General features: G+C 42.3%; 1 protein-coding gene across 5 annotated transcripts in view; it reads left to right on the plus strand.

Moving 5' to 3' along the window:
- The window catches only part of NCOR1 (nuclear receptor corepressor 1), a 57,460-nt gene that overhangs the window by 2,721 nt on the left and 36,291 nt on the right, over window positions 1-18,448 (plus strand). For 4 of the 5 annotated variants that reach the window (XM_074557145.1, XM_074557144.1, XM_074557147.1 and 1 more), the window contains exons 2-6: window positions 11,554-11,731; window positions 12,981-13,114; window positions 14,616-14,811; window positions 15,753-15,935; window positions 17,802-17,915. In XM_074557145.1, coding sequence (XP_074413246.1) covers window positions 11,624-11,731; window positions 12,981-13,114; window positions 14,616-14,811; window positions 15,753-15,935; window positions 17,802-17,915 — 735 coding nt within the window. In that variant the 5' untranslated portion in view covers window positions 11,554-11,623. The remainder of the gene's footprint in view (window positions 1-11,553; window positions 11,732-12,980; window positions 13,115-14,615; window positions 14,812-15,752; window positions 15,936-17,801; window positions 17,916-18,448) is intronic. The other variant, XM_074557146.1, reaches the window with a different exon arrangement.

Consider the following 18,448-nt stretch of genomic DNA (forward strand, 5'->3'; position numbering starts at 1 on the left):
CCTATGCAGCACTGCTGTCTGTAAATATTTACTTTGTGATACTTCTAAATCATGCAAATAACCAGGACAGTGCTGAATGTATCTTCCATTTCAGAGTCTCTCTCCTTCAGTGATTCTCCCTCTAGGAATGAATTTCTTTGAATTCCTTTCCATGCTCCTTCTCTGAGGTTCCTTTCCCTTCCATGCCCCTTCAGTGCTCTCCCAGCCCCTGTTGAATCCAGCCTGGGCCTGCTGGGCTCTGCTCAGTGAGCTGTGTGAGACAGAGGGCTCAGCCTTACCTTGCAGCTGTGTTTCTTCCCATTATCCTACGAGATATTCCCATGTTCTTGCCCAGCTCTACATCTAAACCATTCATGGTGTTGCCCCTCCCAGACTGTCTTGATAAACCTTCTTTTTTTTCTTCAGGCTCGAGGAAGATGTTGGTCTATGTGGTTTTGAAGTCAGCAATTTTACCTCCTTAGGATTGCAAAGGTTATTGCAAAATTGAAGGTACAAAGATGCATCAGCCCTCTCTGAAAAATCCTGTTGTTCATAACTTTCAGCAGTAAAAAAATGTAGAAATGAATGTTTCATGCAGATGGATTACCTGGACAAATGTTGGCCAGGATTTAAAAATTCTCTGCATGTTGAGTGACTGCTCTTGGGTAAAACTGAAAATGAAAATACAGTCACAAAGGTGTTGGGGAAAAGGACACCTATAAATGAGAAGGGATGATGTTCAGTGTAAAATGTGCTTTACCTTGCTTGTGTGCTGCAGGGAAAGGACATTTGGCTGATTCTCCTTTGTGCCCTCACCGTGCCAGAGAGCTCTGGTGCTGTGGGAGCTGCACAAGCCCAGAGCATTCCCTGGCTCTGGGGCACAGAGCTCCCCTGAAGCTCTGCTGGGCACAGCCCGGGGCTGCCTGCAGGAGCAAATGCTCTCCTGGAGGGATTAAAATGTGTTCACGTTTCAGGGAGCACAGCTAACAAATGTGAATATAAATCAGCTGCAAACCCGACTGATTCCTGCCCTGTTTGTCAGTGGTACAGAGTTAACACACAAGTTCATGACAAGTTCAAGTGCTGCTCAGCAGGTGAGGCAGGTGTGTGATTTCAGATCTGCTGCTTTTCACCTCATTAACAGTATTTTGGGGCAAAATGATGAATTAGTATAAGTCAAAAAATGTGGATACCCTATGGAGTGTTGTCTCATCAGGTTCCTGTTTTTCAACTCTTGTTCTAATTCTATCTGAAATGCTGGATTTGCAGAGAAGGGGTGTTTGCAAAGTGGGAATTAAATCCCATATAATCATTGCAACTTCATGGTTTAGCTGTCTTGGAATGTTGTATCCAGAACCTGGAATAATAAATGTCACTTAATTGTTCCATTTTAGCCATTATTTGTGTAGGTGCTGATGTTTCTCTATGGCCTCAAAGATCAGATTTAAGCATATCCAGAACCCTGAAGTTCTGGCTTGGTTTTGTGTTTTGTTACCCCAGATCTAAAGGATTATTTATTGATACCACTCATAGTTCAAGATCTCTTTAATTCCCTGCCTTTTTCTGTGACTTGGAGGCAGTTGTACCAATCCCAGGTGGAGTTCTATCTTTATATATTGTTGCATTTCCTGTGAAAAGAGTATCTTAAATGTAATCCTAAATGTAGTAGCAACAAACTTTGTTTCCAGAAGGCCCTGGTGCATTTCCTGTGGAGTATCAGAATTGACCAAGTCATTGTTCTTAGATACAGTTAAAAAAATGTTATTTTAGCCTTTCTGTACTTTTTAGTTAAAATCTAGACTTGATTTTATCTGAACCCAGTCAGCTGAGGGGAATTATGAGGCTGACACTTGGTTTGCCCTGACCCTTTCTTTAGAAGTGTTTTTTCTTACAATCCATCATAGTTTGTGGATTTAGTCAGTATGGACTAGTCAGGTTATATTTCCTTTTCCAAACCAAAGCTGCTTTTAAAAGCTGTCACTGCAGATCCACTTTGGATAATCAGTGAGCTACAAGAAGATCCTGGAAACTCGAAACTGTGACCACAGAATTTCTTGGCTGTTAGGTGATGTCAGAAGGAATTTTACCTGCAGGTGGATTAACAGTGAAGGAATAAATTCATGTGTAGGAGCTGTTCTTGAGCTGTCTACACTTTCAGACCAAAAAAGGAGAAGAAAAATGGTTGTTCTGAGAGAATATTTTATGCACAGTGTGTGATGCACATGAAGTTTGAGGTATGGCTGTTTCTGTCATCGGTGACACGTGAGGAGAGAGGTGAAATGGAGCAAACCTCAGTGGGTTGTTGGACACTTGTGAGTGAGGATGAGTTGCTGAGGAAGGCTTTTTGCAGTTCTTGTCTCTGTGGTTTGTGTAGCACCTCTTGAGTCTCTTGCCTGCTGCACTGGAGGATGCCTGGGCTGGTTTCTGTTTCACATTTTCAGGGTGAGGTTTGAATGCTCCAGTTGGTGTTTCAGAACCAGTGGAATTACCCTGGCAGGGATAGGGCCCTTCAGAAGGGGTGAGGGAGATGTCTGGGGTTTGGGAATGCTGGAGTCACCTCAGACAAAAGCTGTTTCCTCCTGGGAAGGTGAGTCCTTCCCCGAGCATGCTTGGGCTCTGTGGGGTTTGCTTTGCACATTCAGGTCTGGAGATTTGGGTTCTTTGGCTCACGAAAGTTTTTTATGGTGTGCATTAACTGTGTGCCATTTACCATATTGGGACAAGCAGAGGAATCTGGTGTTCCTTGGAAAATGATTTTAGGAAAGAAGCTATCTTTGTTTCTATGACATACTTTTAAACAAGAAAACCCTGTAATGTTTGTACCCTTCTCAGTTTTAAGTCATCGCTCTGTGGTATTTTTAGTCAAGGAAATGTCTACATCCTTAATTTCCATTTCTGAAGGGAGGACTTCCTCCTACCTCTTTTGGCTGGTTTTTGGTGTTCTTGTGACCCTCCTTGGCAGGAGAGATCTGGATAAGCTCCATGGCAGGGTGTGAGAGCTGTTCCTCCATGAAATCCAGGAGGAGCTTTCCTCCCTCAGGGGTTCTCTGCATCCCAGGGCGTTGTGTGGTAACTGCTGGGTGGATGCTGGAGATCTGGGCTCTTACTGGAAGTGGATGTGCTCAGCTTCCCTCTATTTTATTTTATTTTTTGGCAGGCAAGTGAGTAATTGATCAGAAACTTCCAAAGATGTTGATGTGATCTCAGGTTTTCCTGTTATTTCCCCTCTATAATGCAGCAAACTTGTGTATGGCTGGGACCTGAAATCATGTATTAGCAACTTTTCTTTGAATCATAAATTACAGGAGGGATTAAAATAGAATTTCCAGGAGAGGAGTATCTTGTCAGCTGAATTTGATCAACCCCATTTTGATAAGCAGAAATTCTATTTGTATTTGTAGCAGGAGAGAGAAAGAAAAAAACTGTTATTTAAGATAAAGTATAACAATGTGATCCTGAAATCTGGCAAGAGTTTGGATGTAAATTACATGTGTAAGGATACAACCAATTTTCACCTTTGGGAATGGCAACAAAAATTGCTTTGAATGACTCTTAAATATTTATTTAATATTTAGTGTTCAAAAATTATTACTTGAAGTATTTTAAGCAGCTGGTTACTTGTGAATGGGGAATCTTCTCCTATTAAAATCTGGAGTATAAAAACCTATTTTAATTGTTTTGGCTCCCTTGATGGAGATGGAAAAGTCTCCTAGTGCAGAGTCAGTGTGACATCTTGAATTGACAGCTGTAATGCTCCTTAACTTGTGTAATTGGCTAAATTAAAGTTTACCATGTGTCATGGAGAATATGTCAGGCACTGCAGAGCTTTGGATGTTCAGAAATCAGATTATATTGTACATTAATGGAAATTTCAGAGTGTGGAAAGAGTTGAATTCAGATTTTTGGACTTTTCTTAGCATCTACTTTTCAAATACTCCTGTTGGTTGATTTATATATTGTTAATAATTAATGGGGAGATGTTGTTCAGTGCTGGTAGTAAAACATAGCCTTAAATCTGTAACTTTTGTACTGTATTTCTAGCAGGGATAGAAATAATGATTTTTCCATCAATAACTTTGTGAGTACAACTGAATGAGATTAAAGTTCTTGGGAATTTATGGTGTATTGGGGAATTTATGGTTCTGTCTGTCACAGAAGAAGAAAAGGCATTTGCACATGTGGAATTGTCTTGGAGAATTCAGCACTGAGTTGTTCTCAACTTGGAGAAAATACATTCATTGTTTCTGTTCATTCCAATAGCATATGTCCTTGTGCTTTGACTACAAGCTTTTGAGAATTCTGCAGCATAAAATTGAGTGAAAAAGGAGTGAAAGAAAGATTAGAAAAAGTGTGGAAGAGGCCCTGAGCTTTGGGGTTGTGCCTGGGTTCTGCAGAAATGGGAAGCACAGGACTCAGGGCATATTTAAATGACCATTACTCAAGTTGTCTTTAATTTTAGTTTTGACCTTTGAACATTTTTTCTTGCTTGTAGCACACAATGAATTTTTCATCTTTTAAAGGGTATGCCCAGCAGATTTTTATACTTTGCACTTCATCTCATCTGTAAGCTTGGCCATTGTAGCTGGAATTCAGGTCCTTCAGTTTTAAAGCACAGAATTATCTTAAATCTGCCAGACATCAACCTTCTGGTGAGTTCTTGAATGAAAACCTTCTACCTTTCAGGATTGTCCTGTTGATCTTGGAGCTCACTTCCCATCCCACCCCATCCCACCCCATCCCATCCCATCCCATCCCACCCCATCCCATCCCATCCCATCCCATCCCATCCCACCCCATCCCACCCCATCCCATCCCATCCCATCCCATCCCATCCCATCCCATCCCACCCCATCCCATCCCATCCCATCCCATCCCATCCCATCCCTTCCCATCCCTTCCCATCCCTTCCCATCCCATCCCCACCCCATCCCATCCCATCCCATCCCACCCCATCCCACCCCATCCCATCCCATCCCATCCCACCCCATCCCATCCCATCCCATCCCATCCCTTCCCATCCCTTCCCATCCCTTCCCATCCCTTCCCATCCCATCCCCACCCCATCCCATCCCATCCCATCCCACCCCATCCCATCCCATCCCACCCCATCCCACCCCATCCCATCCCATCCCATCCCATCCCATCCCATCCCATCCCATCCCATCCCATCCCATCCCATCCCATCCCATCCCATCCCATCCCATCCCATCCCATCCCATCCCATCCCATCCCATCCCATCCCATCCCTTCCCTTCCCACCCCACTTTGCAGAATTTTGTAGTCAGGCTTCAGGGTTGACACAGATCAGTTTGAACCTTAACTTCTTTACTTTGTCACTGAATTTCACCATCTGAATAAATGGCATTTGGCTTTGCTGATGAGTGGGCACTGAGGGGTGACTGAAGCACTGCTGAGTGCTCAGGCAGTGTTTGGTGATGTTTTTGGGAAGATTTTCTAGATTGTTAAGGCAGTGTGAGCTTGCAGCCCTACTGGTAATGTTTGGGAGATGATACTCAGCCTTGTACTGTGACCAGCAATTCAAAGAAATAACTTTTATGTGGAATTGGACCCATTGAGCTATTTTTAATAATCTGTCTTGAATGGGCACATGAGTGTTTTCTGGTGTGTGACATATCCCCAGGATGCAGAGTTGATATTTTTATTTGGGTGTCTGAACAGGTTAATGATTGCCTGGTAAAACAAAATATTAATGAGAAGATTTGTTTTGCAAAGCTAGCAATACACTGAAGGATTTTGCTTATGTGACTCTTGACTTGTAATTTTGATTTTTTTATGCCATTTGAAGCATTGTGTCTTGAAGGGTCTGTAATTCCTGAAGTCTGCTCAGTGTGATTCAATAGGCTGGTCCATAAATACAGCCTGATTTTGGTTTTTTCCATGAGGTAGTTTCATTACCTTTTGATGAAATGAAATCACAGAAATAATTATTCACAATATTGTTGTCATGCCTTGGATAAGGCCTAACTGCTAAAACACTCCCTTCACCCTTCATTCTCCAGCCAGAGTAAACTTTGAATAAATATCCCTGAATTCATTTGGTGATTGATTGCAGATCCCCTGTGCAAGGCAGAGCCTCCCTTGCTGTGCCATGGCTTCATTACATAGAGCTCCATTTACTAAAGCTGCTGATTTCAAACCAAAAATCCCCCAACTGGGGTTAGACTGTAATCTCATTCTTTGCACTCTTTATATCACACTTAGTTTGCTCAAAAACAAGATGAGGAAAAATTCCCGAAAGGATGTGAAATTTAATTAGCAAATGTTGGTTAAGCACTTCAAGATGGCACAAAAATGACTCTGAATGCAGAAATGTCAGCTTGTTTTGGAAGCTGAGTTTCCCCATGAGGCTGGTCCTTGTCCATGAAGGTGAGAGCTGGAGCCAGGATGTGCCAGCAAGTGGAGCAGGTGCCTGCCCTGCCCTGGGCCAGCTGCTCCCAGGTCTGTGTGGCCACACAGTGAAGGCTTTGGGGAACTGCCCTGCTAAAAATAGTCCAGTTTTGAACCTGCTGTGTTTTTCCAAGTGAGAACTGCTTCACTCAGGCAGCGCCTTCAAAGTGCTGCAAGAATCCAGTCTTATTTCTGATTCAGGCTTTGACTATTTCCTGGGGAGTCTTTGATAGATTTTTTAACCTTTCTGTGACTCATTTTCCCACATGTCTGCTGAAGATAGTTTGTACTTCTGCTTCTGAAGCATTTTGAGTTCTGGAGATCAGGCTGAAATTACGCCGTGATTGTTGCCATTAAAATATTCAGTTCCAAATTATTTCCAACTTACTCTAAATTCCCTGCATATGGTGAATGGAAGTGTGAACAGCAGCTTTTAAGGGAATTCTGAATAGGATCTGTTCAGTAGTTTGAGCTGGCCAAAGACAGAAATATCATCATACCTTTAGAAATAAACATTGTTAAATCATTTCCTTGCCCGAGAAGCTCAAATTAACACAAGGCCAAGCATCTCTTCACTGTTCCTGAGTCCATTACTCTTGTCATTGCTTTTTCTCCCCTGGGTATCTTCCCTTAGCTGCTTCTTTTTTGATTCTTTGCTCCTATGTGTGCTGTAATTTTTATTTTTTTGAATATTATCCATTTGATGCTACTGGGTTTCCTGTTTTGCTGTAGAGTCTGGGAGTGTCAGTGAAATGGGACATTATAGCACAAAAATTTCTGGCTTCTGAACTGCAAAACAAGAAATATTTCTTTCTGCCCCTTCTAATTGTCAATATTTGATGAGACAGACAATTTGCCAGCCTGGTTGGCAGCTGTATGAAAGTATTCATGACCCAACTTTATCTTTGTGAGACATGAGGCAGAATTCCAGAGTCTGTAACAGCTCTTTTAAACGTTTATATATTTAACCTCTGAAATTTGCAGAACAATATGAAAAATACTGATCTGAAAAATAGAATCTTGTTGTCATTGAGCAGGGTTGTAAGCTGATTTCTGGTGTTATAATTTATCAGGGGTGCTGAAAATGAAGATGAGCAGCCTCTGTTCTGGCAGGGGAGAGGAAAACAGTGCAAGGACCAGAGAGGCAGAGAGAGTTAATAAACAGTGAGAACTTTCCAGGAGGATTCTGGTTGGCTTTGGGTAGAGCCAGAGGAGGTTTGTCATGACTAATGAAAGGATACAGCAGGGAGGAAAGCCCGGATGGGGTTGTTTACAGTCTGCACACACAGTCACAGTTTTATGCAAAAGGATGGCTGTATTTAAACATAATCTGGATGTATGGAAATTGGAGAGGTTACAGCAGGAAGCTGGCACTGCCCTCCCTGCCCAGGAACTGGATTGATGAAGAATAATCTGTGTCTGCTGCAAATGTGTGAGCAGATGCTGGAGGGAGAGAGGCAGATGCTTTTGGCTGCCAGGTCAGAGGTTGCCTGCAGAGAAATAGGAGTGGAAGTCAAGCACCTCCATCCCCAACTGCAGCCAGGGAGAAATGAGCAGAATATCAGTGGTAATTCTGCTGGCAAAATTGGGGAAAATTCCCTCCCCTCCCAGCAGAGAGGATAAACAAGCTCATGCTGTAGGAGCCTGGGAGATGAGGGGTCAGATCAGGAGAGTGTGCAGGCATGTGGATGTGTCTAGCAGGAAAAGGAGGCTTAGAGGGAGGGAATGTTGTACTTCAGTGTCATTTTACGTGGTTGTACTCCAGGGTTGATTTTATCTTGAAAGAAATGAGATCCCATGCAGGATCCCCATCCTTCAGCTCCCTCCCCACCTTGGAATTGCCAATATGTGGCCACGTTTTCCTGTGCTGTTACCCCCTTATCTCTGCTGCTGCTTTGCCAGTTCCCTCAGGGAGCAGGAGGAATGGTCCCCCACCTCTGATAACTTCATGTTTTCTTTTTTCTCCTCTCTGTGGTTCTCACCTCTCATATTTACCATGATTGTAATCTCTAATGCTCCTTGTTGCCTTCCTCTGCTGGCAGCTTTCATTTATTCCCCTTTTTAAAAAATTCCACTATGAACATGATCACACTTGCAGTTTTCAATAGGAAAGTCATCAGATTCAATGTTGTCCTATTTATTATGTAAAACTTGCAGTTATCAGGGGGTTTAGGTTGACATTTTTGGATGGATGCAGGATGCTCATTCTTGTACTCCATGCCCTCTCTCTCATCTTTCCATGTCCAGTGCAGAATCTGGAGAGATGCTCAGGCCCTCTCACTGCAGTTGCTTGTGAAAGATTTCCAGATAACCCCAACCTAACTCTGTGTCCACTGAAGTCCCTGTGAGTGGAGAAATGGCTTTTACAGCATCACAGAAAGTGAGCCTGGCTTGAACTTTCAGCACCTGAGTTAATGATCAACTTGGGGGTTGACTGAATATTGTGGGAATAAGGAGCAGATGTGACTGGATAGAGAGAAACTGGGAAGGACCTTGAATCCTGCAGTGGTTGACCTATATTTGTGTGTGACTTTTCCTGATCCCCTCTGCATCCCCAGATTGTTCAGCTCTCTGCACATGAAACTGCTGAGGGAGCACAGGCTGGGGCTTCAGCAACTCATCAACCTGAGATTTGTATTTCCATAACCTTAAAGTGTTTGAGCATCTTTATACCATGGAGCCGGTTCATTATTGATGAACGTGCCCCAGCCTGTGACAGGAGGAGTTGTCCCATCAGCAAGCATTGGATGGAGCTGGCAGCTCTGTGCCAGAGCTTTCATGTCCGGTTTCGGCTGTTTGGAGGGCCTGGAAAGGCCCGGGGTGGCCTTGGGGCAGCCGCGTTTCAAAGGACCAGAAGAGGCTTCAGTTCTTTTCTCAGTCTCGGTGTTTATTAATTGTTTATCTAAAAGATTTTCTCTCGGCCCGACAGAGCTCTGCTCAGCAGCCAGCCATGAGCACACTCCCTGCCCTCCGGGCGGTCACCTATCTTTATACCCAAAGTTACGTGTACAATATTTATCATTTCCCCCAATACCTTTCACCCTTATTGCCCGGTGCACTTTTAGTAATGACCAATCCCAAAGTGCCACCATCACCACAGAAGATGGAGGAGAAGAAGAAGAAGAAGAAGGACAGGACCCGCCCCAATTCCTCCATCTTACTTCTCTAAACCCCCCTGTACAGAAATCCTAAACCCTGTGTTTCACTCTCTAATTAACCAATCCCTTCACCATTCACCCCGGTGAAACCCTCCTATCCTCACACAGGTGTCGTCTCCTGTGTAGGATCAAAGTCCAGCCACCAGACACTTCTGGAACATTCCAGGACTCCCGAGCCCCCCAAGGGTGCTCTCGGTGACACCTCAGTGCTGAGGTGCTGAGATCCCACACTTTCATTCCTGTGAAACTCCATGCAAGAAAGGCAAACCAGAGGTTTTATTTTGGCTCTGGTTTAGGGGGCTGTGGGGGGCTCAGGGACAGCTCTCTGCTCTCACTGTGCAGCTGAACCTGCTGCCTTTGTGACTCTGGGCCTTGATTAAATGGAAATCAAATGACTCAGAGCCATTAGAGCATCACATAGCAGGTAAAGCTGTGCTCCAATGAATGCAGTGTGAATGATGAGGGATAATAAATGTTAATGGTGCAGCATTCTGTTACAGCTTGTCACTTGGCTATGAATTATAGGTACTATAATAGATGTATAGCTACTATAAATAGGTGTATAGCCACCATAGTGTACTATAAAGCACACTACTAGTGATGTAGTATTGCTTTGAGAGAGAAACTGTTGTCTTTTTCTTTGATTTTTCATAGCTGAAAATCAGGTTTAAGAGGTAAATGTAAATTTGTCTCATTATTTTGGTAGTCTAACATGTAAAGCTTTGTTTGATGGAGAGTTAAGGAGGAAAAATTTCCTGACTAGAACAGAAATGATAAAATATTACAGATATACTTTAAGATCTGTTTGTATAGCTTGCTCTTTGCTGAGCTGGTTTTGCCTATTGACTGATAATGGAAAATGCAGTTTATAGGTGATGTCTGTGAAATGCTGTGGATTAATGTGCTGTGAAATGCAGCCACTGAGGCAGAGATCAACAGTTTATTTGAAGGTCTGATGTGTCTGCTGGCTCTGGGCAACAAGTTGAGAATTTGCTCCACATTGGATAGAATTCTGGATTTAATACACAGGCTCCTGGAATTGCATCTTTTGAACTATCAGAGAAAAATATTTTCTGTTTAAAATACATTTATGTCCCACTTTTTTGCTTAGAGCCATAATTTACCCACTCAAAACACTGATGGGGGAGCAGGATTGAATGAGTTTATTTGAGTTTCTTTGGATCTTCAGCAGCTGGAGCTATACCCAGCCTCAGGCATGCTCAGACTTTGCTAGGGAACTTGTCTGGATTGCTGCAGTATTTAAAATCTGCAGTATTTAAAATCTTTCCCCAATCAGTGTTTGCTCTCCATCTGCAGCTGGAGGATGCAGCAGAGGCAGAGTAGCCATTGATTGTCAACTAAGCAGGATTGTTTTCAGGCTTTGTAGTAATATTCAGTTTTTGGCATCCTGTAGGAGCCAAACTATGCTGGCATTTGAAGCAGAGCTGGTTCTCTGCTCTGTGAGTGCCTTTTTTCCTGCCTGCTTGAGTTAAGCTGCTGTTGGATGGTTGGTGATGGCATTCAGGGCCTGGCTAAAGCACTGGGATTTATTGAACTGTGAGTGACACTGAATGCAGCCCTAACACTACCTGGATCTGAAAGTCACCAACACTTCATGGAACCCAAAAACTTTGCAGAAGAAACAAAAGTGAACTTCATGTTGTGCTAAGGAAATTTACTGTAAATGCAGAATCCAGCTATAGACTTATAAGCTCTTTAAAATTTATTTAAAGTGACCTACTTTTCTTATCAAATTCGAAGTCAACTGCTAAAAGGATGTATTCCGACAATATAATCCTCAAATCTTTGTGTAGACAATGCTGACACGTCTCATTTTGAGCCCATTTAAGACCCGTTAACATGTTTCAGACTGGAGTAACCTATTAAATAAATACATCAGGAAAAAGCTTTTACTGGTAATGGTTGTTTTGCTTAGGTGACTATGGCTGTAATGTATTGTGAGTACATCTGGTACTTCAGTGCTTATCAGCGATCTTTTTCCCTTTAGGCGGTTTCCTAGAAACATGATTGCTTGCTGGTCTTGATCTCGCAGCTTTGTGGAGACTCCTTCCCTGATAATGTCAAGTTCAGGCTACCCTCCGAACCAAGGAGCTTTCAGCACGGAGCAGAGCCGGTTCCCGCCGCACTCGGTGCAGTACAGCTTCCCCAGCAGCCGCCACCAGCAGGTAAGGACACCCAGCTGGGCTGGGCCAGCCTGCTCTGCAAGGCCCTGCCCTGCCAAAAAAGGGATTCATTCTGCTTCATACACAACTCCTCCACGTCTGAAAACACATCACTGTGCCCTGTTGGGAGAGCTGCTCTGTTAAACACTGGTGGGGTGGCTTCTGCTGTTTTACTTTGCCCTTTATTAATATAAACATCCTGGTTTTATCATTGCTTTCTCATGGTTTGAATAAATTCAGCAAGAGTTGTGTTCCTAAACTTCTGTTGCAGTATTGGGCTGGAATCTCTGTAAGTTTAGTGTGGTACTTGTCCACATTCTGTGCAAGGTGGAGAATGTGTAAAAACTCGTGTTACACTGATTTTTTTTTCTGAAGTGCTGCCAGCTGAATTCTGCTGGCCAGGATGGGAGTAAAGGATTTCTAAGGATATCCTACTTGCTCATTTCTGCCAAGCTTTTATTCTGCCATCCTGTGCTCTGTGCTGTGCAGGACCAGCTGTTGGCTTTACAACAGTTCAGGTTTCCCTCATTTTCATTACATTCTCCTCTTGCTGCAGATACTTTGGATGATACTTTCTTTGGATGATACTTACTTTGGATGATACTTTCTTCTCCTTCCATGTTATCAAAAAGAAATTCAAAAACTGAAGCTTTTTGGTTTGCTCTGTGTTTATTTTTAGATAATTTATGAAAACTGCATCTCATGGGTAATGATCTATTACATGTCTTGTAGAGCTTCTCTTCAGTCAGTGCCAGCTGCATGTAATTTTTAAAAGCAAGTAGTTGATCACACAAAAATACAAATAAATAATCTTGTTCTTCACTTTGCTTGTAAATTGTAGCAGTTGGAAGATGCATCTTGTGTGGCTCTTAGTCCTGATTAATAATGTCTGATATAAAAATGTCTTGAGGTGGTAACAAAAGAAATTGCCTCGAGGTTGCTCTCATTTTACCACTTTGCAGTTGGATGTGCAAGACTGATTTTAAAGGATGTTTTTGAAAAGCTATTCATCTGCTTGCTGCTGACTCATCCATGTTTTGTTAGAAGTTGCTAATAAATGAGGTGGAATTCCCAGTATAAATATTTAGTCTCTTTAAAGTTTATTTAAACCTCGGAACTGCCATTCGCAAACATTTTTTGAGCCGGAATAAGACTTTCTCAATCTGGAGTCACTCTGTATTCAGTATCTTTGGAAATGATCATGGTCAGTGGATGCCTTTGTTCCTGCTAACACCAGAGGTGTTCCCCTCAGGAATTTGCCGTTCCCGACTATCGCTCCTCTCACCTGGAGGTCAGCCAGGCCACGCAGCTCCTGCAGCAGCAGCAGCAGCAGCAGCTCCGGCGCCGGCCCTCGCTGCTCTCCGAGTTCCACCCGGGCTCTGACAGGTGAGGAGGCCGATCTGGAGGGGTGGGAGCTCCAATCTCATCCCTGCAGCTGCTCTGGGGTTACCTGAGGACACAGAGTGGGCAGCAGCAGGGAATCAGATGCTGGAATTTACTTTCACTTTGCCAATATCTTCCTTCCCAGGGAAACGGGTCAGTGCATGGGGGATGCTGAGGGATGGTCAATGTGCATCATCATTGCTGCACTGCTGGGAGGTTCAAGAAGGTTTCCAATGTCGAGCATTCATTGGAAGACCACTGAATGTTCCCTGAACATCAAATTCAGAGATTAAAATCCCACTGCAGATCAGAATAATATTAACTAGATTGTGATAAATTAGCAGGAACATGCTTCTCTTTAGGGAAGAGATTAAAATATGATTTATGCCCTCAATTCTTTAGTGTGTTAGGCTGCTGGTGTACAGTCATAAGTAAGTGTTAGGGCCTGTAACAGCCTCTTCTTTTCTTGCACTTACTGCTTGTACAAACCTTCTTTTGCCTTGGACTCTTAGTGAGTATATCTGCTAGGAGCAACTTTATATGCAGGATTACTGCTGGAGGTTTATTTTGGCTGTAACTGACCGATCTGCTTCTGAACAAATACCCATGATGAATGTTATGTAAATACTGCTCTGGCTTAAAATCTCATTAGGATATTCCCAGAAATAACTTGATGATAGTGAAATCTGGGGCTCCCATATTGCCTTCATCTCGTGTCAGCAAAATGTCAGTAAGGCTCTGTTTTAGTGCTGAGAATCACAGCAGCTTTTAAAAGTTCTCAAAATTGAGTTTATAGCAGTAGTAAATCACACCCCCCCCCCAGACTGTAAATTTGTAAAAGCTTATTTGGTAGTTCTGGCAAACTGCAGGAAACTGCTGCTGTCATCTCTTCAGTGGCACTTCATAGGAAGATGTTGAAGCAAATGAGAGTCTTTTATGGGCATCCTGTGCACTGCTCTGGGAGCACCAAGTGATAACTGTTGGGCATTTTTCTGAGAAGGAGGAGTCTTCAAATGACTCATGGATTGAATCAATGACTGCTTCTGTCACAGAGCAGCATTTTAGTAGAGATCAAATTCCAAACAGACTCATGGCTCATCTCAAGTGTTCTGTGTATATTTAAAAATAATTTGGCTGCAAAAATTCAATAATGGAGCTGTTGTGGTGATCTTCAGTGAAATATAGTACTGTGTTTTTCTCATGGATTTTTGGTGGGTTTATACTTTGAATCGGATCTTTGATTTGAACAATATCCTTGTAGCAGAGCTGAGTTTCTTTAAGGTTGTTTAATGATAGGAGTGCCTTTAATTTGAGATTCAAGTTCACTTCCTATTTTCTAATGGATTTTAACTGCTGTCTTTTTGAAGTCATATTTAAAAACATTTATCTGCTTTACTGTTTAGAAGGAGCTTCACCAAATGACATCTCCTTTAAAATTAAAAAGCATTGAAGATTCTTCTCATATCAAAAATGTATATTTTAACAGTGAATCTCTCCTGTTTAGGCCTCAGGAAAGGAGAACTGGATATGAACAGCAGTTCCATCCAGGTCCATCTCAGACTGATCATGATTCTCTGGAGTCCAAGCGACCACGTCTTGAGCAAGTGTCTGATTCCCATTTCCAGCGTGTCAGTGCAGCCACTGTCCTGCCTTTAGTGCATCCTCTGCAGGAAGGGTTGAGGTCTGCAGATATTAAGAAGGTAAAGCCATTTGCTGTCACAGTGCTGAAGGTCTAACTTTCTGTGTTGCTAATCAGAGTTTTTCTCTTAGGTAATTTTTTTGTTTGTTTACATTTTTCTTTAATCCCAAAAATTTACACGTTATCAGAAGCTGTGATCATGAGTCAGTGTTACTCTCTTACACAGTCTGACTCAAACACAGTAAATAGACTGGAATTCTGAGTTGCCACTACTCTCTTAAGTCACTCAAACCTCAGTTGTAAAATGATTGTAGCATAGTGCATGAAATATTTCTGCATTTCAGCTGAAAGCTGCTGGCAAATCCATGCAAGTCCATTTTTTCCTGTAATTAACATGAGACTGAATAGTCAAAGTACTTCCTTCCACCCCCTTTTCCTTTCTAAGCATTTGAAATGAATCTGCTTATTTACATAACACTAATTATACTTGTCACTGTCTCATTTTGGCTAAATCTAGGACAGTCTAGTTTGGGGTGGGTATTTTCTATTTTAGATATTGAATATTAGAGCTAAATTCAAGAGAACTTCACATTTATAACCATGACTAACTCCAGATATGCTTTATCAGGCTGGTCATGATTATCTTCAAGAACATCCTCCTCAGTAAGGGTGCAGAGTATTGAGGTGTGGCTCTCAAGTAACCCTCCCTTTAAAAATCAAAGTTACTGTTCACATTATGAAGATCTATTTTAAAAGGAAGGTGTTTGTGTCTTATTTTGTATTCAAGGTAAATATTGCAGTGTGGTGTTTTTTAAAATAAAACTTTGAAATTACAGTATCATAAAAGATTTAGAGCATTATGAAAACTTTATTGATCTCTCAACAGAGATATAGATAATTGGAAATTGTTGTTAATTCCTGGGTGTTTGGTTACTGGGCACTCATTCCCAAATTCTGACTGATTTCCTCTCTATCTCCCCCCATCTCCTGTCCCCATGGAAGGACCCAGCTTTTGGAGGAAAGCATGAGGGACCATCTTCTCCAATTTCTGGTCAGCCTTGTGGGGAGGACCAAAATGCTTCACCTTCCAAGCTGTCAAAGGAAGAATTGATCCAGAGCATGGATCGCGTGGATCGCGAAATCGCCAAAGTGGAGCAGCAGATCCTGAAACTGAAGAAAAAGCAAGTAAGCACAGCAGGCACTGCTCTTGTTTTCTGCCAGTGAAAGAGGTGTGGAAAAACCTCACTTGGTGATGGTGAATTTTTTGGTTATATGAATCAGATGAAGAAGTTGAAAAGGAAGGGTGATATGTGTGATTTTGTTTTAAATAAGTTGGATGGCACACAGTTCTAAACATTTTTGAAAGCAGCAGAAAGCCACGTAGGAAGAGCAGCAGTAGATGGGTTTATATTTGAAACTGCTGTGAAACAAGGGCACTGTGACTGTAATTTCAGCTTCAGAGCTGCCTGCTGGCTGAGGGGAGGATCATCTTTCTTCTTTTGCAGTCTGTGCAAGGGGAGAATCCCTTGCATGCATCTCCAAAACCAGAGCTTGTACAAAAGCCCCTGATCATCTGCTTCCCTAAGGGCAAGAGATCCTCACATCTGGAGCCAAGGCCAGCCTTGGGGGAAAGTGCAGTAGGAGAGGTGCAAACAAACACAGAGAGCAGAGAAATAAAAAAGGAAATATCACTTTGTTTTTGTATGGCCCTGGCCATGCTTTGCCTCAGAGATCTGCACTTCAGCCACTGGAAGCAAAGGAAGTGTTTGCTGGCAGAAGTTGTTGCTTTCCCAGGAGCTGTTGTGGCCAAGCAAACCCACCCTTCAATCGAGGCATCTGTTAGTCATTGACAAAAACAAAGTCCTTTTCTTTTTCCTTTTCTGACTTTCAAAGATCCAGATAGAAAAAGTGCCAGCTTTACTTTTCTAGTTGGAACTCAGGAGGAAATGAGAATTACTTTGTAGGATTTGTTAACTTATAGGTCCAGGATAACAAACAGACAATTTATGGTCTGGAAGTGTTTAATTATGTCTGAATTTTAATGAGCTGTAAAGTGACCTCCAGCAGAAAAACAAAAAAGGATGTCACTGAGCACCTGTTTGTGTGGTAATAATGCTTATCTCTCTGTGCACTTTTCCACAAAATCAGCAAGTGCTGTGCAACTCATCTATGAAGGGTCATTTGTGCACATTTGTCTGTGATTTGACTTAAAAAAACCACAAACTTGATGTTGAAATAATTGAGCCCAGGTCTTAGGGCATTCTGCTAAAATTTTAGGGAATTCTTGCACAGCAATGTAGCACATTCTAGCCAGGACTGTAAAGCAGGATAGATCCCTGCTGCTCTTTGCTGTAGATTTGTGGCAGGCACAGGTGAAGGATATTTTAAAAATGAAGATGTCACTGAACCAGATTTATTTGATGTAAAAGTAAATCACAGCAGTAGATTTAGTAGGAAAGGTAGTAGTTAGCTAAGAAAGGAGTACAGGGTGGGTTTTTTGCTTTTGGTTTTTTTCTTTGCTTGTTTGGTATTGTAACAGTCCTGGAACTTTAATGCATGTGGAGTGGTTTATTTTTGCTGTGAAGTACCTTTAGAATGATGTTCTCTGTGGCGTGTTAGAAGGACTTTTGTACCTTTTGAAGCCATAAGACAGCAGTTATGGTGACACTTGAACATCTACAGTGCAGAAAGGCAGCTCTGTGGTTTATTTCCACTGTGAGAAGGCAGCTCTGATGTAACTGTTCTCCAAAGTTGATACTTTTGTTTAAAGTTAAATAATGATAAATTACAAAGTGACAGTGGCTTTAACTGTCAAGCTGAAACAAGTCTGATTCAAGCAGGTGAGTCTGTACAGGTAATTTGAGTTACCAATAGTCCAAAAAAATAGTCTTGTTATTGTCCCTGAGGGCATTAAAACCATTTCATTCATTCCTTATCAGTGCCAAACGAACCAAGAGGCAGTGCTGACTGATCAGCTGCGTGTTTTATCTCTGGTGACTAATTACTGTGGGGGGAACATGGATGGCTGATTTGCTTTCTTTGGTCTCTTAGCAACAACTTGAAGAGGAAGCAGCGAAGCCTCCGGAGCCGGAGCGGCCGCTGTCCCCCCCTCCCGTGGAGCAGAAGCATCGCAGCATCGTCCAGATCATTTACGATGAGAACCGCGTGAGTCCCCGCCCCTCCCCCAGGCCTCCTCTGCCTCTCAGCTCACATTCATTAGGTGTCATGCACTCCCATGGAGCAAATCTGTTTTACTGATTTACCCACCCCTCTTTGGCTATTTTTTGGCTTCTTTAAATGAAAGACATTTTAATGACATTTTTATTCTTGAGGGAATCTTCCTTGGGTCTCATCCTTGTGCTGAGATGCATGAATTATATATCCTCTTATATATCCACACATATATATCCTCTGAAGTGATATGTGTACCCTCTTATATATCCTCTGTGTGATATGTGTATCCTCTTATATATCCACACATATATATCCTCTGTGTGATATGTGTACCCTCTTATATATCCACACATATATATCCTCTGTGTGATATGTGTATCCTCTTATATATCCACACATATATATCCTCTGTGTGATATGAAGAATGCCTCAGAAATTCATCTTGAATTCCTCACATGAGCTGGCAAACTTGACTGAAGACTCTACTTTTAAATGAGCTGAAGAGAAAAAACTGCTTGTAGGAT

The sequence above is a fragment of the Zonotrichia albicollis genome, chromosome 22 (assembly GCF_047830755.1).
Source record: "Zonotrichia albicollis isolate bZonAlb1 chromosome 22, bZonAlb1.hap1, whole genome shotgun sequence".
In the NCBI taxonomy this organism is placed as follows: domain Eukaryota; kingdom Metazoa; phylum Chordata; class Aves; order Passeriformes; family Passerellidae; genus Zonotrichia; species Zonotrichia albicollis.